Source organism: Chamaea fasciata, unplaced genomic scaffold (assembly GCF_029207755.1).
Source record: "Chamaea fasciata isolate MVZ Bird 193981 ecotype frontalis unplaced genomic scaffold, bChaFas1.0.hap1 SCAF_21, whole genome shotgun sequence".
NCBI classification, from domain to species: domain Eukaryota; kingdom Metazoa; phylum Chordata; class Aves; order Passeriformes; family Sylviidae; genus Chamaea; species Chamaea fasciata.
This window is the reverse complement of record NW_027094106.1, coordinates 247,781-270,954: the sequence shown is the minus strand read 5'-3', so window position 1 is coordinate 270,954 and position 23,174 is coordinate 247,781. Positions and strand designations below refer to the sequence as shown.

The 23,174-nt window shown below is 52.1% G+C and overlaps 1 protein-coding gene across 2 annotated transcripts in view; it reads left to right on the top strand.

The window, feature by feature from the left end:
• The first annotated feature begins 4,868 nt into the window (after window positions 1–4,868).
• POM121 (POM121 transmembrane nucleoporin) overlaps window positions 4,869–23,174 on the top strand; it is a 58,652-nt gene continuing 40,346 nt past the window's right edge. For both annotated transcript variants that reach the window (XM_066202247.1, XM_066202245.1), the window contains exon 1: window positions 4,869–5,023. In XM_066202247.1, coding sequence (XP_066058344.1) covers window positions 4,907–5,023 — 117 coding nt within the window. In that variant the 5' untranslated portion in view covers window positions 4,869–4,906. The remainder of the gene's footprint in view (window positions 5,024–23,174) is intronic.

Below are 23,174 nucleotides of genomic sequence, written 5' to 3'. Positions count from 1 at the left end.
GGTCTGATTGACATGGTGGTGACCAGTCATAGGTTGGACTTGATCTCAGAGGTCTTTTCCAACCGATTCTGTGAAACCAGGTTTGCCAGGAAAGAGACCTGGGCTTGGGGGGGTGCTGCAGCTGGACCTACTGGCCATGCCAAGGGGATGCTCTCCAGCAAGTGGCAAAAACAGTTCCCACTTTCAGGTCCTGCTCATGAGCCTGTTTCTCATCTAGGCAGCTGCCCCTGCAGCCGAGCGTCCCTGTGGAGTTCAGGTCTTCTTTTGCAGATCCATCTGGAAGCCTCTTCAGCTTTGCATTTGAATTCTTGGGCAAGAAGAGGCAGTTGCTGAGGCTTCTGTGCAGAGAACACAGCAGATGATGTTTTGGGGTTACAGCCCTCCTTGTAACACCTGGGCAAGTAGAAGACCTAGACAGGACAGAGGTGAGGGCACCATGGACCTCAAGTGCCCTAGCCAAGCAGTTCTCTCCAAAACCCTCTCCCAGTCCCAGGCTGCTCTGCCTCCAATGCTCTCCCAAGTCCTGCACCAGGACTGTCCCTGCCCCACATAGCAGCCCAGGGTCTCTTTGGGAGCACAAGCAAAGACTCAACTACAGCATCTGTTTGCAAAGCATTCAAAACACGGGATGAAAAGATGAAAATTCTCCCCATGCTCCCATGCCTGCTCCTCCTGGCACAATCTTTCCCCCCCAAGGACCCGTCTGCTGGGTCTGGACCACTACCCTGCCCTCTTCAGGTGGGCACTTTGGCTCAGGAGGGTTTTTTTATCCCAGAGTCTGAGAAAATTACCCCATCACCAGGGCAGGGCTGCATCTGGGCCTGCAGGATTGGGTTTATGAAAGGCTTGACATGGCCACTGCCCTTTTGACATGCAGCCCCAGGAACAGCTCATCTGCTTGGGTGGGATCAGGATGATGTGCCTTGGAATGTGTAAAGGGACTAATGAAGGGGATCTATTTGGGTTCCATTTTTCCCACCTACAAGGAGGAAAGAGCAGGATATTAGCACAGAGCCCTGTGCCAGCCCACTCTGGCACAGCCAGCAGGATAACAGAGGAAGTACTGTGGAGCTCTATGATTCTGTTTTCCTGCTGAAACAAGGGGGATCTGTGCCCTCCCTGAGCCCAGGCCAGGCCACGGGAGGGTGATGAGTGTTGCAGCAGCACCCTGGGACTCTCCAGCTCTGGCTGGGGAGGGGATTGGAAAAACAGACTCTAGCTCCCAGCCCCCGCAGAAAGAGGATCCCGGAGCCCTGGGTAGGGCCCATAGCCCCTGCAGTCCCTTCTGGCCCCTCTCCTGCCACTTGTTCTTCTCCTTTGGGTTAAGGGTGTCCTGACAGAATGGGAGCAGACCCCTTTTAGGGTCCTGTGGACAGGTGCCTCTGGGCATGGAGCAGGAAGAGGGAACTGCCTTACAGGGCCCTGCAACAGGGGAAGGATGAGCTCCAGTCCCACCTGCCTAGCCTGAGCAGCACTTGATGGATGCCACATACTGCTGAGCAGGTAAAAAGAGAGGGCACACATTGTCCTTTCCACATCCAGACAATGCCTGTCCCCACACAGGCCAGACACCCCCCATGAGGGGCCCCGCCATCACCCTTCAGTCCAGCCTCTTGGACAGGAGTGAGGACAGAGCACTGTGATAACAGGTGAACCCCAGCCATGGCTTCTAAAAAAGGAACTCCTGGGGAGGAAGAGCAATGCCCAACCTGCTCTACCTCCACCCTGCTCATTTTCAGTCCTTCCCCATCATCTCCCCATGGAACCTGAGACAGAGGAACAGATGCTCCACAGGAATAGCTCTGTGCTTTCCCCTCTCAACTACCTGAAAACAAGGTACTCTCTCCCACTGGAAAGGAGCCCCTCAAATCCCTGCAGAGCACCACAGCACATTCCAGCAGAGATGCTGCATGGACTGGGCTAGCTCAGGGTGGTCTGACCAGCAGCCCATGGGCTGGATCCCAGTTCCATCCTGTTACAGCCCCTTCCTTGGGGGAGGCAGGAGCAGCCAGTAGAAGCAGACTGTTCTGTCCCACATCCAAGCATCTTCCTCTGCTCCTGTCCAGGTCCCAAAGTGGGTGCTGAGCCCTGGCTAGGGAAGAAGAGGGTGTGACTCTGCTCTTCAGTAGGAGGGTGCAGCTACACCAGGCCTCAGCCTAGTGGGCCCTGGCCATGGGCTCCAGGAGCAGGATGTTCCAAGTGAGGTGGAGGATGGGAGAGGTCCAGATCACAAGGATACCAATGTCATTTGTCCAGTGCCTCCTTTGCTCTTCCTTTCCTCTGTCTCTATCCAGCAATGATGTCATTTCTTCAATTATTAATTGCCTCGCTGTAATAGTGGATAAATCAAACCCATTTGACCTCCTCTGGGTGCAGCCCCAAGGAAGGAGGCAGGTTTCCAGAAAGTACATTATGGAGAATGCAGACAGGCTTGAGACAAGCCACAGTGGGAGGAATGGCCTCACTGCTCTGGGCAGGCCATTTCCCATCAGCTGGGATTTGATATCCAATGCACAGGGACTGGGAAGACCTGTGATGTTAACAGCCTGTCACACACTGTGCTGGGTAGCTCCAGGAGGGTCCTGGTGTGGCAATTATTTCAGCTGAAAAGACACAAAACAGAGTTAAGCTGGGAAGATTGCTTATACAAGAGCTCCTGCCAGCCCACAACCTAAACAGCTGTTCCCAGACTGCCCCATCACTCCAGCAGTGTTTTGCACAGTTCCTCCCCACCTGGAGCAAAGTCACTTTTTTGTTATGATCTGCTTTTAAGGATGCAGGAGCCCAGGTGGCACGACCCCAGCACAGCCCATTTGCCATATCTGGGGATTCAGTTTTCAGTCCCTTCACAAAAAACGTGATTTCTCCCAATATTGCAGAAATGTTCCAAGTGAGAAATTTGCCTCTGGAATAGGATGGTATTCCTGGTCAAAATTACAGGAGTCAGCAATTCACTGGGTTGAGAGAATCGCAGAATGGTTTGGGTCGGAAGAAACCTTAAAGCTCATCCTGTCACTGAAATAGCAGGAAAAACAAAACTCTGCAATTTTTATTGTTAGAGAACTCAAGCATTACTTTGTTCTGGCCAGGATGTTGTTCTGGCCAGGATGTGCAACAGAAGTCATTTCATCCACACGTTGCCTGGGTTGTGCAAAAAAATCATTCCATCACACGTCTTTTTTTTGGATTTTTCACATACTTATACAGTCAAAACCCAGAGAAATTACTGGGTTCAAGGTTTATTGGTCCCAAGTTACACAGTTCTTAGTATTTGGCTTCCTATTGGTAATTGATCCCACATCCAAGGTGAGGGGAAGTCCTCATTCTTCTCTTATGATCTTTTCCCAGATGAGGTGTCTCCAAAACACCAGGAAGGATGTTCAGGCATTGTGCTTGCTTATCTCTTGTGCATCCTCTGGCGGCTCCCAGTCCATTGAGATGTTAATCTCATCAGGCCTTGCCCAGGGAACTGTCTCTTGAAAAGAAACTTCCATTCCCTTCCCCCTGAACAAAGATGAACAAAACCCCTGATTAAAGTTAGTTAAAAATTTTAGAAGTTTTATCATTTCCAACAATCCTGTTCCACCCCCTGCCATGGGCAGGGACATCTTCCACTAGACCAGGTTGCTCCAAGCTCTGTGCAACGTGTCCTGGACAACTTCCAGGGATGGGGCAGCCACAGCTTCTCTGGGCAACTTGTGCCATGGCTTTAACCACCCTTAACAGCCAATTTATTTCCGATATCCAATCTAACCCTACACAAACCTCTGATCAGAGTGACGGCACCAGAGACACAGGCTCAGATCAGGATATGCTAAAGCACAGCCCAGCTGCTCAGGGGAAGCAAAATCCTACTCTCAGGTCTCCTCTCTTTTCAGACACCTGTAACCACATTCTGACGCTCTGCCAATGCTACACCCTTCTCTCTAGGCTCTGGCAGCTGTTCCTGCAGCATCCCCCTCCAGAGCTCGCAGTCTGGATCCCACAAAGGAAAAGCCCCACACAACAATTCCGCAGGCTGCCGGGGCCCTGCTCGCGCTCACCGACGGTGGAGCCGCCTCCCCAACCTTGGCCCCAGGCAGGGCTGGGGAGCCCTGAACCATCCGGTGCGCCAAGGACTGCCTGATCAGGGGGCTTAGCCTCGAGAGGGGCCGGGCTGGGCCTGAGACGAGTAGCAGGGAGGGGGCAATGGTGCCGTGGCACCTCCGCGATCACACTCTGGGCTCGGCTGAGGGGCCGCAGGCTCGCAGGCCGCACGGACGACCTGTAAGGACCCCCGCGGCCTGCGGACCCGGATGGTTCAGCCGCGGCACAGAGCCGTTCGACAGCGGCCCTCCACGCCCAGCGGACGCTGCGGCGGCGCCCCGTACACAGCCGAGCCCTTCCCGGCGAGGCCCCAGCGCGGCCCGATCCCCCCCGCGGGCCCGGCATCAACGGCATCCCCACCGCCGCCAGGGGGCGCCGCGCCCCACTCCGATCAGGGGCGGGGCGGGACACCGAAGTGTGAGCGGCAGGGTCATGGGCCAATTACAGCAGAGAAGGCGTGAAGGCGTGGCCACAGCGCTTGGGTGGGCGGTGCTAAGGGTGCGGTCCCTTAAGGCGGGACAGCGGGCAGGCGACTCTTGGGGGCGGGAGCTAGCGTTGACTGACGTCCAGCTGAACCAATGAGTTTGGCGTTTTTCACGCAGGGGCTGGACCGCCCATGCCGCTCCTCCCCAGTGGCTATGCCAGGAACCAATGAGAGCGAGAAGCCGGGCCGGCGGGCGGAGGTGCGGGTGGAAGGGTGGTGCCCGCGGGGCGCGCCCCGCCGTGAGTGGCAGGTGGGCGGGCCAATGGCGCGGGGCCCGCGCGGCAGCGGCGCTGCGCGGGGCGGCGAGGCCGGGGTGGTGGCGGGCCCGGGGCGGCCATGGACCGCGTGAGCAGCACTATGAAGCAGGTGTCCAACCCGCTGCCCAAGGTGTTGAGCCGGCGGGCGGGCGGCGGCGGTCTGGAGGCGGAGCGGGAGAGCTTCGAGCGCGCCCAGGTGCGGGCGGGACAGGGCGGGGCGGGGGATGCGAACGGCGAGGAAGGGAAGGTGCCAGCTGAGGGGACGGGCCCAGGCTGGGGCGCGGTCCGATGGGAACGGCCTGACAGGTACGTTCAGTGGTACAGGGTAGCGCGGCTGTGCCGAGCGAGCGGGGTTATCCAGAGTGGACGAGGATTATTTGAGTGGGCAGGGTCAGCCCAGGTGAGCCGGGGACGGGCACAGTTCGAGCTGCCCAGCAGGTAGGTTTTGTCACAAGGGGCGGAGCTTGGAAGGGTGGGTGCGGCCGGCCCAGGAGAGCTGGGTTGGCGCCAATGGGCGGGGCTGCACCAGGTAGGTGGAGATTGACGGGGCGGGGCTGGTCCCACCCACCCAGGAGGGCGGTAGGTCGCCATGGGGAGACAGGGATGGCGACCCCCCGGGCCCCCTGGCTGGGGCTGAAGCCTGCCCTGGAGGAACGCCCGGGGACATCAGGGTGCAGTGGCATCCGGGGTGCCCCAGCCCAGACGTGGCTGCTCAGCCTGGCCTCCCCACCAGTGGGGCTAGGGAGCATTCACCCGCTGGCCTGAGCTGCTGGGTCTCCAAGCCCAGCCACAGCCGGGCATCATGCCCAGGACAGTGCTACCCTGTCCTTGGAACCACCCTGGGCACACATAGCCTGTGTCTTCACTGGCTGGAGGGGACACAGAGCGGCTCTTCGGCCAGTTGAGTCAGTCACCCCACTGGGTTCTGTTCCCGTGTCGTTCAGGGACACCAGATGTGGACAGGGCAGGGGACAGGGTCTGTCCCTGTGGGTGGCTCCTGGGAAGAGGCACCAATATGTTGAAAAGTAGACAGAATTTGCTCCTCAGCAGCATCCAGAGTATCTGAATGGGGCCCTTCACTCAGGTTTTCGATGATGGATTGATGTCCTGCACAGAGGAAAGGTGGCAGCCAAGCTGGAGGGGCAGCAGGGGTGCTTTGGTGGACCAAGCTGGTGATCTGGGGAAAGGATGTGCTTGGAGCAGCTGGGGATGTGCCTGGACAAGGCATGGGGAAGGTGAAGGGGGAGGGATGGCAGCAGAGGGAGCTGGGGACAGCCTGGCCCTGCTCCATTGTCCAGGGATGGAAAGTACCAGTGAAGCAGAATTGTCCAGGCCTACTGCAGGAGAGGAAGGAAAACTGAGGCTGAAGCAAGGGTTGAAGTGGGACCAGTGGGAGCAGACTTGGATGAGCCCAGAGTGGGAACAGCACATGGGAGATGGCTTGGGGGTGGAAATAAACACCAAGGATCAAGTCTGAGGGGGTTTTGCGGGAAGAAAACCCACCAAGGTGTGAAGTTGGATGCAGGATCATGTGCAGGACTCAGCTCACCTTCCCGCTCAGGTTACCTCAGACATCAATTATTTATTCATACTGCTAAAGGTAGGAGTGGAACTGGTTTACTCCTGGAACCTTCTGGCTCCTTGTGTCAGCAGCAGCCCCATGAGCCTGGAGTTCTTCAGGCTCCCCCTGACATCACAATTTCCTGGGAAGGGCCAAGTGGAGAGGCCAGTGGAGCAGCACCCGCTCCCCACACCGCTACAAGCTGGATTTCATCTTCCTCATCTGATTTCCAGACTAATGACACAGCATGGGCCTGTCTGACTTTTCCTTCTTCTGTGCTTCAGCGCCACGGAATTCCCTTTCTCGCTCTTTTTTTCCCAGGCATCCCTTAGGTCTTGGTCATACAATTTTTGTCCAACTTCTTCTTTCTGAGGTTGTTTTTAGAGAAGCTTTGTGGGTTTGGGGTTTTTTCTTTTTGAACATGACTTCTTTTAAGAAAAGTTTCATCTGTTAAATGGCTTTAAAATGAAAATTTTCCCTGTGTTTAGGCATGTACAGGCTCCTTCCCTCCCCTCCAATCCTATCTGTCTCAGGGCAGCAGCACATGTATCACAAAGCCTATATTGGGCTAAAAGAACCCAAAGAGGCAGAAAGTGTGTCCAAATGGACCTTTAGGGAGCCTGAGAATCACCTGCTTGGGTTGGCAGCACCCAATTTCTATGGTCTGACCTCAGTTTGGAAGAACAAGAGCACCCTACGAAGCTGTGGTGGTGGTGGTGGGACACCCTAGTAGTGGGAAGGTCTGGTGGTGGGATACTCCTGTGGTGGTGGAATGTTTCTGTGGTGGTGGTAAACTGGTGATGGAATGGTTCCATGGTGGTGGGATACTCTTACGATGGTGGGATATTCTGGTGGTAGAAAGCTTCCTTGGTAGTGGGACACTTCCATGGTGGTAATTACATTGCATAACGACTCTGCCCTGACAACATCCATCTGTTGGCTTGGAGACAAATAGGAATAAATTTCCTGGTGGCCTCTCTTCTGCTCCCACAGTTGTTCAAGTGTCTCAATTTTCCTGGGAATGCAAATGTGGGAAACCTGAGGACCTGCCCAGGCATGGTGTTCTTTTCATGCTGTCCTTGCTGCCTGCTGGGCAAGAGCAGCTCAGGGAGAACAAGACAAAGTCAAGGGCTCCTCTTTTCCTTTCCTGTCAATGCTGATAATTTTCATAGGAAGTTGAGCAACAGGGACACCAAATGCTGTGGTTCTGCTGCCATTGGGATTAGCTGGGTGCAGCCCTGCCATGGGAGTATGAGTGTTGCAATGACTGTTCCCCTTTTGCTGGTCTTTCACATGGTGATTCAACATTTACCACCTCAACCTTGGCACAAATCTTTGAGCACAGCAAAGGTCACCAAGGAAGGAGAAAAAAAAACCCATGAAAATCCTGACATATTTTAAGATAAATGTTTGTGTTTCACATGGTGTCTGATGTTTGCATCCCCTCCAAGTTCTCCTGGTTGGATTAAGGGGCATGTCCTGGGCATGTCCTTCCTTCTGCAGGGAAGGTTCTTTGTTTAGGTTGGTACTTGGAATCTTCCCTCCTTGGGACCTTTTTTCCTTCCTTCCTTCTCACTCTTTCCATATTGTAATTGTCCACAGCAGATATCCTTGTGCCATGATGGAGCCAAGGAGTGAAATTCCTTCTGTGCTTGGCTGGTTGGCAAAGACTGGATGTTCAATAGTTGGATGAGCTAAAGTGTTGAGGTGAAAATGGAATTGGAAGGACACAGGACTTCAGTGGGGAAGGGATGATGCTTCAGGGCTGGTGTCCCAGGCTCTCCTGCTCCTTCACTCATGTTTTAGACTGCCATAGGATATTTCCCTTCATTCCCAGCAGGGATATGGCCAGCAGGGCATCAGTGCAGGTGCAACTGCAGACTCCCAGAGGTAGTGCATGACATTCTAAAGCAAAGCAGCAGCTCACTCCTGGAAGGCTGGAGGTGTGGGAAGATCTCCTTCTGACACAGCTCAGCTCTTCCTGCACCAACCTGTTCCTTCTTTTTGTAAACCCATCACTGGAGAGGAGCAAAAGTGCTCGGACATCAAAACTGAGGGAAGTGCACTTGAAGTTGCAGCAAGACATGCCCTGAGTCTCAGTCCTTGACCCTGCCCTGTGGGTTTTGGGTGGAAGGGAGGCAGCATGTAGCGGTGGTGTGTTGTCATCTCCTGGGCTGCAAAGTCACCAAATAACTCTCTTGTGTCTCCCATCCTGAGCATTGCTCTAGTCCCCAGCTGTGCTCCATCATGAGCTGTCATGTCCCACACCACTGCAGACTGCCCTGCCCTGAGTCTGTGCTGTATCCCAGAGATGAGGACATGAAGTGGAGACAGTGCCTGGGGCTGTGGAGAAGTTACAGAAATTCCATGTTTGTTTCCCAGAGCTCATGGCTACTGGGGCTTTATACCAGCAGATGTAGCTGCATGGTCCCTGTGCCATCGGAACAGTTCCAAAGGTAATCCATCCTGACAAGGGTGAGGGTTGGAGGAGACTCTTTAAAATTCCTGCAGAAAATCTAAAAAACTTGCATTTTTGTTTTTTTGGCTTCATTTTTTCCTGGAAAACTCAGAGAGTAGCAAAGGGAAACAGGGACCACTTGAGCTGCCCACAGCCACCCCTACCTCTGGCACATTTACACACTGTGTTCTTAGGACTGCGTGCAGCAATAAAAGCAATTTATGGCTCAGAAATTACCTTGCAAAGACATATTTGCAGCAGAAGGTGATTGCTGACCTGGCTGCATCTCCACTCCTGCCATCAGAGTCCCCAGCATGGTGCTGAGAATGTCAGACCCTCCTGCGTAGGGTATCCCAGTGGGAAGGTGTGGCATTTTCATGTCAGGGAGATGCAGAACTCTGAATGCAGCAGATGCCACATCTCCTCAGGAAGGTTTTAATGTCCTTAATATCCATGAGCCATCTCTCAGGGGCTGCAAAGCTGTTTTGCTTCCTACCTTGCTGCTGGAGGAGCCTACTCCAAAACCAGTTGCAGAGAGATGGTGCAAAAGAAAGAGAAAAAGTATCAGGTGCAAATGAAATGGATTTTTTTTTTTCACACTCAGTGTCAGTTAATAAATCCTTTTGACATGTGAACCCAACTTTTTCACAGCCAAATGCAGGTTAAAAGCAGCTTTGTGCCCATCCTGTCCCTGCAATGGGCTGTCCCACCTCTTGGGCACCATCACACCACATTAATGTAATGAATCATTTTTTTTTCCATCATTTTCATAATTGGGAATATAGTCCTGTATCTCCCAGACGCAGCAACCCAGCTGGCTTCAGACCAGACCCAGCTCGGTCCAACTTGCAGTCGTAAAGGAAATACCATTTACTACTGAAAAAAAACCCCAATTTTTGTGGTTCAGATGCTGCAGCCACCAGCAGCTTTGCCAAGAACTTCAGTTCTTACACAGGAAATGAGGCTTCTTTCAAAGCACCAGAGTGGGGCTATATATATACAGCCTCTCCAAAAAGATATTTAAAGAAACATATTGACACTAGCAAGAGTAGGAAAAAATAGCTCCTGGCCGTGAGGAGCGAGGTCTGACAGCAGCTGAGCCCATCCTGGGGGAGTAGGTGATACAAGGGATTAATTCATGGCCCTTTCATCTCCAGGAAAAGGAGCTCCTGAGTTTTGTGCACTTGTGTGAACCACCGTGTTTTCAATTTTCTGGCTTTTACTGGGAACTAGAGGTGCTGGGGATTGAATGCAGCTTCAGCAGCGAAGTAATGAGTCATCTCTTTTCAGAGAGTTCCTCTTAGAAACTTATTTCCATCCCCAGGGAAAGAAAATAGTTTGTCTTGTACCAGATATGGGGCTGCTTTTCTTGTTAGTACATGCAGGGATGGAGAGGTTTAGGAGATTTTTTTAGATATAGAAACCTCTATTTTAGATGCAGAAATATCTGAGTTTTTAAATGTTAGGATGGACTCCAGAAGCAGCTAAGCTTCAGGAGGATGAATAGATTTGGTGCTGAAGGTACTGCCACCAAGTTCAGGAGCTTCTGTAGCTGGGAAAACATGATGGTTTTGGACCACCAAGGGACAAGGGGGAACCTTGCTCTGAATTCCCACTTGCCCAGAGGCTGAATGGGAAGACAGGGATGCTGGGGGATGTTGCTGCCCCAAAAACCCCTTTCCCTCTCATTCAGCATGTACTTCCCCACCGGGGATGTCCTGTGCTGAGGGGTGCAGGGAGGTTCTTGCCTTCTGAAATTTATCCAGTTTAACTCCATCCATCTGCAGAGCTGAGGAGAAACAGCCAGGAAGGAAGGGTTTTTACTAAATTCCCCATCACAGCACTCTGAACTGAGTGTGATGCCCTCTGCTGCCTCTGGCCGTGACCCAAGTCTAGCAAAAACAGTGGGGAATGACGTATGGGATGTGGGCACCTGTCATGAGGAGGGGATGACTCATCCCAGGTTTGCTCTTCCAGAAGAAAAAACCTCTGGACAGGGGCTGGGGCTGCAGGAGGGATAATTTTGGCTGAAGGATTGAGAATCCAAGGATGGGGAGAAAGTGCCCATTGCAGCCCATTCCATCCCATGTATGTGACATGTCGCCAGGATGAGCATTGCCTGCTCCAGCACTGTTCCGCACATGACTCTCCGGAGTGAGCTCCAGCACCTGGATTCTGTGCCCATCCTCATCCCATCGCCTGCTCCAGCACTGTCTGTCACATGGCATTGCAGCACAAGCTCCAGTACCCGGTTTCTGTGCCCATCCTCATCCCATCACCCACTGCTGGCTCTGTACCCTCTGAACTTGGGACAGAGAGTCAGCAGCCGGCTGTCATACAGCAGCATGAGGGCTGGAGGAAGGGCTGGATCCTGGCCCTCCTCCCTTCCACCAACTTTATTTATTTATTTAGGCTGATTTATTTTGCCCAGTCACCAAATAAGAAAACTTCCTGGGGACAGCCTGTTCCCCGGGTGACAGCAGTAACAGGCAGCACAGCCAATGTTCTAGCCCGGATGTGTGAGTCCGGCCCACGGCTGGACTAATTATACATTGTGTGCTGTTCCAGGCTAATCACAGGGCAGGGTAAATGATCCCAGTCCACAGTAGAAAGCTGAATTATTTTCTCAAAGGCATACACAGACACTGAATAGTTTACTATGGACTCAGAAAGAGGGTTGGGTTGGAAGGCACCTTTAAAGCTTAGCTTGTTCCACTTCCTGCCATGGGCAGGGACACCTTCCACTAGACCAGGTTGCTTCAAGCCCTGTCCAGCCTGGCTTTGGACAATTCCAGGAATTAAAGTGGAGCTGTTGGAACGAATCCAGAGGAGGCCATGAAGATGTGCTGGGGCCTGGAGCCCCTCTGCTCTGGAGACGGGCTGAAATAACTGAGGGTGTTCACCTGGAGAAGAGAAAGCTCTGGGGAGACGTTAGAGCCCCTCCAATGCCTAAAGGGGCTCCAGGAGTGCTGGAGAGGAACTTCAGAGAAGGAGCTGGAATGACAAGATAAGGGGGAATAGCTTCAGATTGACAGAGAGTGGATAGATAAGGGATGCTGGGAAGAATTCTTGGCTGTGAGGGTGGTGAGGTGCTGGTACAGGTTGTCCAGAGAAGCTTTGTCTGCCGCATCCCTGGAAGTGTGTAAGGCCAGGTTGGATGGGGCCTGGAGCACTCTGGTCTTCCTTCTAGTAGAAGGTGTCCCTGCCCGTGGCAGGGGGTAGAACTGGGTGATCTTTAAGGTCCTTTCCAACCCAAACCAGTCCAATATTCTGTGCTATGTGAGTTCAAGCTTTCCTTGTGCTGTTTAGGAGTCCCAGTGGGCCATGACTGCTGAGGTCTCCCCACTGATGCCATCCCCTGTTTTTTGGGCTCTTAGGAGAAGAAGGGACCCAGAATTCCTGCGTTTCCCTGAGATTCTGGACCAAGCACCTTGCAACACAATTTGCACTTACCTGTATTCTTGTTCACTTCCATGTGAACATAATGACAGGAAAAATCTATTTTCTAACTAGCATCTGTTAATTCAAATAAAGCACGATGCCACAGGCTCTCTCGAGAGTGCTGAGCTGCTCACATCTGTCTTTTATTCCAATAAAAGAGACAAATGGTAACAATAAGCAGCAAGTCTCCAACCTGGCCCTGACAAGAGAAGCGACTTTTCCCAAAGGATCCCTTTATGTGATGGAAGTTTTCTCATTCCTGCATGGCAAGTGCTTGGCGCAACAGAACTAAACAACCACCCAGGAAGGGCACAGGCTGATGGTATTAAACTGGGATTTATTGTCATCACATAAAAGCTGGCTACCAGTCAGACTAGATAAAAATAGCATCTAAACTTATGGAAGTCTTGGAATAAAGTAGCCACAGCTCAGCAGAGTTTTTTATTAGTTTGCTCCACTGTCAAGCAACACAGGGTCTTCTCGCCTCAAGACTTAAGTATGGCACATTTGGGCAACCCCAGGTCCCCTTGAGCCTGAGTTTCATGGCCAAACAATCAAACCAGTCTGGCAACTTCCCTATGAGCTAAGTACAGCTAGAGCAACTCTTGAGCTGCCTGATTCCTCAGTGCACAATGTTCCCAGCCACTGAACTGGTACTTTCTGCATTGGTGGGAACAAAGGCACCTTTCTGTTGAAGCACCAAACTGGCACAACCAAGGGGCAGGAAGGATCGGTGAGTGAGTACCAAACACTGTGGAGGGCACAGGCTCCAGAACAAAGTTGATGGACATACCCAACCCAGCCCAGCCCATGGTGGAAACTGACACCCTTTGTTGGCCTGAAGATGTCGGAAGCCATGGCCAGGGTCCAGTTCTGCAGTAGATACAGAGTTGAGCCCATCCTCATCACACAGCACCAACCACGACCACAACCAACCCTTAGGACATGCTCTGCATCAGTGTGAGGCTTGGCAAGCTGGAGAAGTGTCCCACCAAAGAAGGGACTGAGATTCTGCCATTACAAAAGGCAGCTCCATGTGCTAAGAGACTGTTTTAAGACATTGGGGTTAGGCTGGAGGACCTTTAAAGATCATCTGGTCCCAATCTTCAGCCATGGGCAGAGACATCTTTCTCCAGGATCAGGCACCTGGGCACAGGAGGGCTCTTGAGCTGTTGAAAAGAGCAATTGGCATCTTCTGCACAAGCCAGGTATGACCCTCAGATCCCCAAGCTGATCCTGGTGAAGTCACAGTTCATCTACAACCTTTGCATCCCATCTCTAAATGACCTAAATGCAACCTCTGCATCCCACTGAATAAAGCATGGATCAGCACTCTGGCATCTTCATGGGCTTGGCAGTCAGTCACACCAGTGCTGCCCCTCACTTTGCTGATCCACGGGTATCACAGAATCCTTTGGATTGGGAAACACCTCGAAGATCGTTGAGTCCAGCCTGTGACTGATTACCACCTTGTCACCCAGCCCAGAGCTCTGCGTGCCATGTCCAGTCATTCCTTAGACACATCCAGGGATGGGGACTCCAACATTTCTCTGGGAAGCTCTTTCCAATGTTGGACAATGCTTTCCATGAAGAAATTCCTTCTGATATCCAACCTGAACCTCGCCTGGTTCAGCTTGAGGCGATGCCCTCTTGTCCCATCTGTTGTCCCTCTCCTCCTGAACCATGGTTACCAAGTGTGCCAGCTTCAGGTTGCTCCATATGGACCACCCAGTCCAGCTCTACAATCCTTGGAACTGCTCAAGAGGAAAGTCCTGCAGCACCAGTTAGTGGTGTGAGAAGATTTTCTGAGGTTTTAAGGGAATGCTGAAGTAGTGGCAGAGGAAGACTTTGACTTTCTGGGTGTTGAAGAAGTCAGTGTAGGCTGGGAATGGCTGTGCCAGAAGAGATGCTTCTTCTGCACTAAGTCAGTGAAACCATTGAAGAACTCATCTCTCTTGATGGCACTGTTCCCAGTCAGTGACCTAGTGGTGTTTTTCCAGCCAGGAATGTTTTGTGCACTTCACAAATAGGAATGAAATGTTCCAACAGTCTGCAAGGTTTGGTTGCTTCTGCAGAGGTAAAGACTTGTCTGGAGAGGGCAAAGGTGGGTAGATATTCCTGAGCTTGCTGAATTTTATGGTCACCTGGAACTTGCATAGTCCATCCTGTCCTGCTGGGATTCATGGGGCAGGTGTTGGGTGAGGCTGTTAACCCTTTCAGCAGCCTGAGGAAAGGGGAGCTGCATTTTGATGGAGCTTCCACCCAGTGGTCTTGGGGAACACTCCATGCCCTGTCCCTGATCACGATGGTACTTTTGACCCTCCCCAAGTACAAGGAACTCAGAGTTGTGTTGGGGTGTTGGATGGGGCCAGTCCTAGACCTTCTCCTCACACAGGAGAGGTGGGAGGTAGTGGGGTGCCTTGGGACATGCCACAGTCAACATTTTGGTCGATGGGATCCAGCCTGGAATTTCCACCGTGCCCCACAACTCTCCTTCCTTGGGGGGCACCTCAAAAAGTGGGTTGAGCAAGACCATCTCCTGACTTTACCCATGTCCTCGACAGGAAGGCAAACTACTCCCTTGTTTGTCTTCCTGGCTCTTGCAGTTCCACTCCAGGTCTTTTTATAGCTCAAGAAGAAGTGCCTTGAGTTTCTGAGTTGTCTTGGAGGCCAAGCACACAGGGAGGAGTCACAGCTAGAAATAGGGCTGCTCTCTGCTTCTGCATTCCAGATTTTTTATTTTTTTGAGCTGAAATGTCCAAATTTGAAGAGTCCCATTGCTGCAGGCACAGAATTGGGAACCATCCACATTTTTTCCATTCACATTGGGTCTTCTTTCTCGTTTGCCTTATTTCCAGTGCCCTCACACCAGCCACTGAGCCCCCTTGGGATGATTTTTCTGACAAATGGGGTCTGTCAGCCCTGCCTGTGTTTTCTGTAACCCCCAAATTTCACCCCTCAAGACAGCTGGTTTGGCAGGAGAACTCCCCGAGGAATTAGTAATGTCTGGGGGGTGGAGGAACAGTCAGGTACCAGCCAAAGCTTCGTGAGTGGTGAGGAAACAGCTCAGACTAAATATCCAGCAATTTCTGCCTGTGGGGAGGGAAGCAAAGCTTTGGCAGCAGCAGGGACACAAGTAAACCAGAGCAAAGGAAAGACGAGAAATTGTTGGACAAAACCCGTGGTTTCCAGCCCATTTTTATCTGGGATTTTGGCTGTGGGGCTATGCTGGGGCAGGGGCATGTGGACAGAGCTGCCCTGGCACAGCATCCACAGCATCCTGGGGTCCGCTTTTCGCTCTCATAGGAGTAGGGTATAATTAGCTGTGTCACGTCTAGACTTTTCCATTAATCCCTTAATACTTGGATACCACTGTGGGGCATACCCTAGCTGCAGTCTCCCCTCTGAGAGTTTTTTTAGCACAGAACCACTTTGGGTCCCTGCTGCTTCTTTTCTGTCAGCCTCCAGAGTGCCATTTGTGTACACCAGCATCTCTGTGAGCTGGGAATGGGACATGCCAGGGGAAACTAATTCTGGGATCAAATCAGAACCAATCTTTCTTCTAATCAGCCATCACATGGAAATGACTATTAGCCAGTGTCCCTGTTAGATCATTTATCATTTTAACCTTTTTCCCTCCTTTTCTGCAGCATTCACTAACTTTGGGAGCAGTTGCAATCCAATTTCTCTTCCCATCTGCAGGGGAGATTTTTCACAAAGTGGGAATGTTTCACCCCTATCAGAGGGGTGATGTCTGTCAGGCCTTTTCATTGGATAAGAAGGAAATTTTGGTACCCAGTCCCAGCACCTCCAGGGGATTCTTTCTTCCCAGATGCAGCAGAAGTGCTGTGATTTCTGCGTGGGGAAATAGCGAGCATCTTATGAACAGTGTGGAGCCAGGGTGAGGTCTTCTGCTTCTTCTTCCCATGGGTATTTCCGTCTTTCCCAGCCCTGGAGGGTAAGGATGGTGCTTAGCTCTTTCCACAGCAATCCCCAGCTGGTCCCACAACCTGGGTGTTTCAGGACCTGAATGTTTGCTTCTCCCCTGCAGATGTTCCTGGTCACGTTTAGGTTCAATATGCTCTTCCAGAAGGAAGCAGAATTTGGAAATTCCCACCAATTGTCCCCACATGGATTTTTTTCTCTGCCTCACCAGGGTACAGCAGAGGAACTGGTCGTGGTGGTTGAGCTGTGCTCAGAGCTCTCTGGGTTGTTTCTGATAATATAGTACAGCAGATTTCTTGCACATTTTTTCTTTAATTATCAAAAAAATGTAAAAAAAATAAGTCCTGATTCCCTGAACATCATCGGAACATGAAGGATTTTCTCTGCAGAAGTACGGGGTGCAGCTCCCACGGTCCTCCTCCGGCTGATGCCTGGCTGGGCCATCCATCACCATCACTGAGGCCACTCTGATTCCTGTGGCTTTTGTGTCCCAGGAGCCTTGTCCCTGTGTCACTCCACCCAACCCTGTCACCTTCCAGCGCTCTATGTCCCCGGCAGGAGGACAGGCCAGGGCCGGGGTGTGAGGACCGGGGTGCCCTGGGCTGGGCTGCCGTGGCAGTGGCTGACAGCTGCTGAATTGCTGGAAAAGAAGGAAATTGGGTGTGTTTAGTGTCTCTCAGAGCAAATTCCTCGTGTTTGGGTGTCCCATATGCCCCTCTGCCATCATCGATGGTATTGTGTGTGCTCCGCATGTTGTGATTTGCATTATAGAGCAGAGATTTCCCTCCCACATTAAACCCCCTGTTTCCCTGGAACAACATAGAAATCCTTGGGCTGCCTTTCCCTCTGCCCCAATGAACTCCAGAAAGGGCATCCTTGGGGTGCAGAGCCCTTCAGGCACTCCTCTTCCCGCCTTCATCCTGCTCTGGAAGATGTATCATCGTGTTGGTAGGGCCAGAGGAGGCAGGGAACAGTGGCAGGCACAGCCCTCCACACCCAGCCCATTCCACTGTGGAGTTACACATGGGGGATGCTCCCCATGCCTTGGGGAACCAGTGGCTCCCAGCACAGGGAGCATTCCCTGCTGCTAGAAAAGCTCCCGATGGGGCTACTTCTTGTCACCTGTGCTTATTCCAAGTGCCTCCCATCCATTTTCCCAATGCTTCCAGTAGGCACAGGCATGTTTTCCACACCCAGAGCTGGGTTTCATGCTCTTAGGGCTCCTCCAGCCTCGGTGGTGGGGCTGGCCAAAGCACAACAGTGCAACCCTTCTCCTTGGGCTGGGTGAGCCCAAGGGTATGCTGGCAGTCCTCCAGCCAGTGGTGTTTACTTCCCCACAAGGAAAACCAAATATTTATATCTCAGGAAGGGATTTTGCAGCCTTTTGCATGGAATCGTGCCTGCTATTCCCTCCTTGATCATCTCAGTCAGGCAGCAATAACACATGAAACACAGTTTCCATTATGTGCCAGGTTTTTTTCCACCTCGGGCTCCACTCTGGTCACAGCAGAGATGTCTGCTCCAGCCCTGCCGTCTCCTTAGGCCCTTCTCACACCCAAGGAGCAGGCAGCGTGCAGGTGCTCTCAGCCAGGCAAAGTTATGGGGCTGTTGTGGGAGCATCACCTGTGGCACAAGCTGCCACAAGCACTGGAGAGGTGCTGGACACGGGAGCAGGGACTGTTAAAAGAACACAAGGAAAGCTTGAACTCGCATAGCAGAGAATTCTAGAATGGTTTGGGTTGAAAGGAACTTTAAAGACCATCTCACTCCATCCCTTGCCAAGGGCAGGGACACCGTCCACTAGACCAGGTTGCTCCAAGCTCTACCCAGCCTAGCCTTGGACACTTCCAGGGATAGGGCAGACACAGCTTCCCTGGGCAACAAGCGGCAGGGCCTCACCATGTTCACAGGGAAGAATTTCTTCCCAATATCCCATCTAATCTGCACTCTGGCAGTGGGAAGGCATTCCCCCTTGTCCTGTCACTCCAGGCCCTTGTCCAAAGTCCTCCAGCTCTCTTGGAGCCCCTTTAAACAAAGTAAGGGGCTCTAAGGTCTTCCTGGAGCCTTTTCCAGGTGAACACCCCAAGGTATCTCAGCCTGGTTTTAGAGCAGAGGGACTCCAGCCCTTAAGGTTTACCCACAGGCTTTCATCCTGGCACTGGTGCATATGAGGGGGTGCCAGGCAGGGAATTTACCATGTAATTTTTACCTGTTGTTTGGACACCTATTTGCTCCAACATTTTCCCCTTGGACTGAACTGGGCACCCTGATCTTGCTGGGTCTTCTGGGAGGGAAACCAGCCCTTGGCCCCTCTGCAAACCTACAGCTGTCCAGAGCTCATGGCTCCAGAGTCCTTCTGGGAAGCAGCTGTTTGGGACATGGAGAGTTTGATGGGGTCTCGGTAGCCAGGGTATGGGAGAGAGCTGGGAAGTGGCCTCTGGGGCCAAAGCAAACAGCCAAACCTGTGGGAGCACTGGGAGGAGCCAGCATTGCTGCACGCCAGCATTGCGTGCTCTGCCCAACCTCCCCCTGCAACCACCCGGCACTTAAATATGAACAAGCTCAGGGCTGGAAACTGTCCCCAGGCTGGAAGTATGTTGCATATTTCCTATAAATACCTCGGCTGCTGCCCATTAGCCAGAGGCAGGCACAGCACCCACAGCCCCCCCACAGCCCCAGCACTGCTGAGGGGGCTGCAGGCAGGGGCTGGCCTCACAGGACATGGTCTGGTGCAGGGAAAACACGTGCTGTGGCATTTCCCAGCCTATTGCATCCAGTGGTTTCATTTCAGGCGAGTTTGTTCCCCCCTTACTACACATCTGCAACAAAACTGTTCACGTTTAGGACTTGAGGGAGGTGCTGAGGTATGTGTGCCTGTACTGGAGCATCCACACAGCCTCCTGCTTGCCTGTTTGGGTTCGAATGGATGTAAAGCTCAGGAGAAGGTTTGGGAAGCTCCTGGGAAGTGGTTATGGGCTGGGCACTGAGCTGAGCCTCACACTTGGCATTGCCAGGCTCTGCTGTCTCAGTTCAAGGGGCAAGTAAAAGCAGATAAAGTGATTCCTCTGATGGGGCAACTGAAGGATCACCTAAGGCAAATGTTTGGAGATTCACGGGGGGCCTCACTATACTTTGGGGATGGGAGTAAGGTGCCCGAGGGCAGATGCTGAATGTGTTTTGTCACTGTGCTTTGTGTGAACCCTTAGCTCCCCATTTATGAAGTCTACAGGGCAACTTTAAAAGGAAATGAGTGGGAAATGTGTTTTATGGCTTCAGACTGAAAGAGAGTAGGTTTGGATTGGGTATGAGGGAGGAATTCTTCCCTGCCAGGGTGGTTGCCCAGAGTAGCTCTGGCTGCCCATCCCTAGAAGTGCCCAAGGCTAGGTTGAACGGGGGTTGGAGCAACTTGGGATAGTGAAAGGTGTCCTTGCCCATGGCAGGGCATGGTATGAGATGGGCTTTAAGGTCCCTTCCAACCCAAATGCTTCTGGGATTCTGTGATTTTCATCTTCTGAGTCATGGTGACACTGATCCAGATATGGAAGGGCTGCCAGTAGGGAAAGCAGGACAAAGGTGGGAGTTGTTGCTGGGGGGCTCAGTGGGCGCGTGGCTGGGGGTAAACATCCCCATGGATGGGGAGAGCTGCTGGGGGCATTGATCCCTGTAAACTTTGGGGCTTGCAAGGTGGTGGGTGACATCAGAGGTCTGGTCCCTGTGAGCCCAGGGAGCAGTGAGGGAGGCAGGATGAGCCAGTTCCCACTGCAGCTGTCTCCTGTGCTGACCCTGTTTCCTTCTTCTGGGCATTGGCTCATCTCAGTGCTGTCAGCATGAGGCAAGAAGGAAGCAACACCACAGCAGAGCATTGTGCATGTGCAAAGGAAGAGCCAGCCTAGGGTTCCTAGGAGGGTTCCTAGATTACCTACAGGTAAGGATGAGACATCTGCAATGATGAACAAGTTCTCACATAGAGCTTAAGTGTGCAGGTTTACATCCCACTGCCATGATTCACCTGTGCCAACCCCTTACCTCCCTCATGGTCCAACATTTCTTCCCCGTGTCTAACCTGACCTCCCCATGCTGGGACCCCAGAGATGCAGGCAGCTCCAGGGGGGTCTCGGAAGACGCTTGGCTTTTTGGGCTGTGAGCACACATGGCTGGATCTTGTCCCATTTGTCACCTGCCAGAATCCCCCAGTCCTCCACAGGGTCGTCTCCATCCATCCATCCATCCATCCATCCATCCATCCATCCATCCATCCATCATCTATGAAACCAGTCATGGTAAAATACACTGAATCACTATGGAATCAGTGGATCCAGGATATGGAGGACCTGTAAGTGAAGATGAGAGTACAACATTAGGGGGCCATTGGTGTGGGTAAATGACCCCATGGATGGAGAGAGATGCTGAGGGTGTTTATCCTCCCAAACCTCTGGGGTCTCTGCAGACCTCCCTAGTCTGTGCAGGCACTAGGGATTGCCCTGGCCCTGACTGAACCTCATGAGGCTCCCATGGACCCACTGCTCCAGCCAGTCTGACTCCCTCTGGATGCCCTCCCTTCCTTCCAGCCCATAAGTGGCATCACTCAGCTCAGTCTCACCTTTTCTATGGGTTCCCAGCCCTCCACAGCCAGTAGGAAACATGAGTTTCATCTGCCTCTGGTTTGGATGGGAGAATCTATCTACCTGTCTCTTTGCAACATTAGCAGGAGCTGGAAGCAGTAAGGGGGGAGGATGCTGCTTATCCCACCTCTCACTTTCCCTCTTGCATTTTTAATCCCGTTGGCATTGTATTGCTGCTCTCTGAGCTTTTGCTCACCTTGGAGCAGCCCCACTGAGCCGTGTTCCACGGGGTTGTGCAATTGCTGTAACACCAACAGGGATGGATTGAACAAGGAGCTAAAAATACCAAAGGATCGATAATGGCACCATAAACCCGTTGGTTTTTTGATTTTGGTTTTTTGTTTGGTTTTTGTTGGGCTTTTTTGTTGTTTTTTTTGTGGGTTTTGTTTGTTTGTTTGTTTTGGGGGTTTTGTTTCATTTGTTTTGGTTTGTTTTTAAAGAAAATCTCTATATTGACAACTCAACCAAGTGGCTTCCTGTAATGGCAGGAGGGATAATGGAGCTCGGCTCCCTGCCCATACACCGGGCTGGCAGCAGCTTCACCCGCACCCCTCTGTACATGGGGAGTCATGTGGTCTGCCCTGGGAGCCCTTTGTGGATCTCCTGCCTGGGGTGATGTGGAAGGGCTGCTATCCTCCCTCCTTTCCATGCTGGTCCAGTTGTGGTGAGCAGCTGGGGGAGCTTGGTGCTGAAATAACCCCTGGGCTGTCTGCTCCATGCCAGCACAGCCCTGGGCACAGCCGCCAGCCCTGGCCCCATGCCTGCTTCAGCCTGATCTGCTTTTTCCTCTCACTTTCACATGTCCAGGAAACTGCAGCATTACAAGGATTTGAAAATGGCCTTGAGCTTTTTAAGCACTGCTTCCAAGCAGATATTTTTACTAAATCAAGCTTTGCAAAGGTATTTGGGCATTAGCTGGCCAGGGGGATTTCCAGAAGTGTTGGAGCGGCCAAACACCCTTTAAATCTGCCTCCATGCAGTGCAGGGTTGGGGCTGGAAGTAGCTGGTTCATCAGGACTGTGACCATTTGGGGACATTTTTTACACTACCAGTGTCAGCATGAGGGTTTTCCAAAGGTTGTTCATCAATGGATCTCTGGAAAATCACAGTGGGTTGGGATCAGCCCTGAGGGATTTGGCTGTACTACAGTGTCTGAGTCCAGAGAAACTCATCACACTTCCAGCTCCTGCCAGTGCTGTTCCATCCCTGTATCCTGACTAATCCATGATGTGGTGCTGGCAGTGGAGAGGGTGCCTGGTGCAGGTCTTGGCTCTGTTTTAGAAAGACATGGAGCAGTGCAGGAAAGCCAATCCCTGTTACAGTGTTCTAACATCCCACTCAGTGGGGAAAAAAGCCATTGCCACCAATGTGGTGACAGCAAGGTGGGTTTTTCCTCTAAGTCCCACTATCCCAAACACCCTCAGTGCCCAGCATTCACCCCCTGCTTCTAAAATCCAAGCTTCTCGCACAGCCAGTGCTGCCCATCCAGCTCCAAAGACCAGATACCAAACCTAGCTTAACCCAGCCTCCTCAGCACATCTCCCAGGGGAGTGCTCCAGGGCTGGAAAGCTGCTGGAAAGAACTGAAACCTGAAAAAACAGACAGTAAATTGTTTTCTAAGTGCTTGGTGGTTTTCCCAGTGAACCTGCTATTCTCCTTAGAGCTCTGAAAATCACAGGATCCTGGAGCTCCCATATCAGAACAATGCTTCAGCAGCATTGGGCAGGTGTTAGCCATGGAGCAGGATTAGTTTATTGTGAGCTGGGGAGGTGGGTTTAAACTGCTGCTGCACTGGAGGAGCTGGGAAAAAAATCCTATTCTCTGAGGAAGATGAATTTAGGAGTCTGAATCCAAAGAGTTGGTTGAGAGCACAGCCCTGATTTGGTTCCTTCCCTTGGGGAAGACTCAGGAAATACAGAGAGATCAAGAAGGAGCAACAGATATTATTAGTCATCCAGGAGGGAGGCGGCTGCAGGGGAAGAGGGTTTTTAGTGGAGTATTTTTAGACCTGGTAAAATGAACAGAAGGAGAGGAAAAAAGAGGAAAGGAGACCTTTGAGAGGGACGTAAATGCTCCCTGGAGCAGCTTGGCCTGGGCTTCCCACTCCTGTCCTGAGCATCAGCTCGGGCAGAGATTTTCTCCAACAGAAATCAGAGATGTAAAAGCAAGAAAAGCCAAAGCCTTAGAGAGCATTTCCAAGGAGCTTCTCTAGGCTGCAATGACAAAAAGCCACACTTGCTGAGACATTTTACCCTAATTCCCATCATTTTAATGGGAGGTGATTGCTGAAATAGAGTTTAAAAACTGCTTGCAGAGCCCT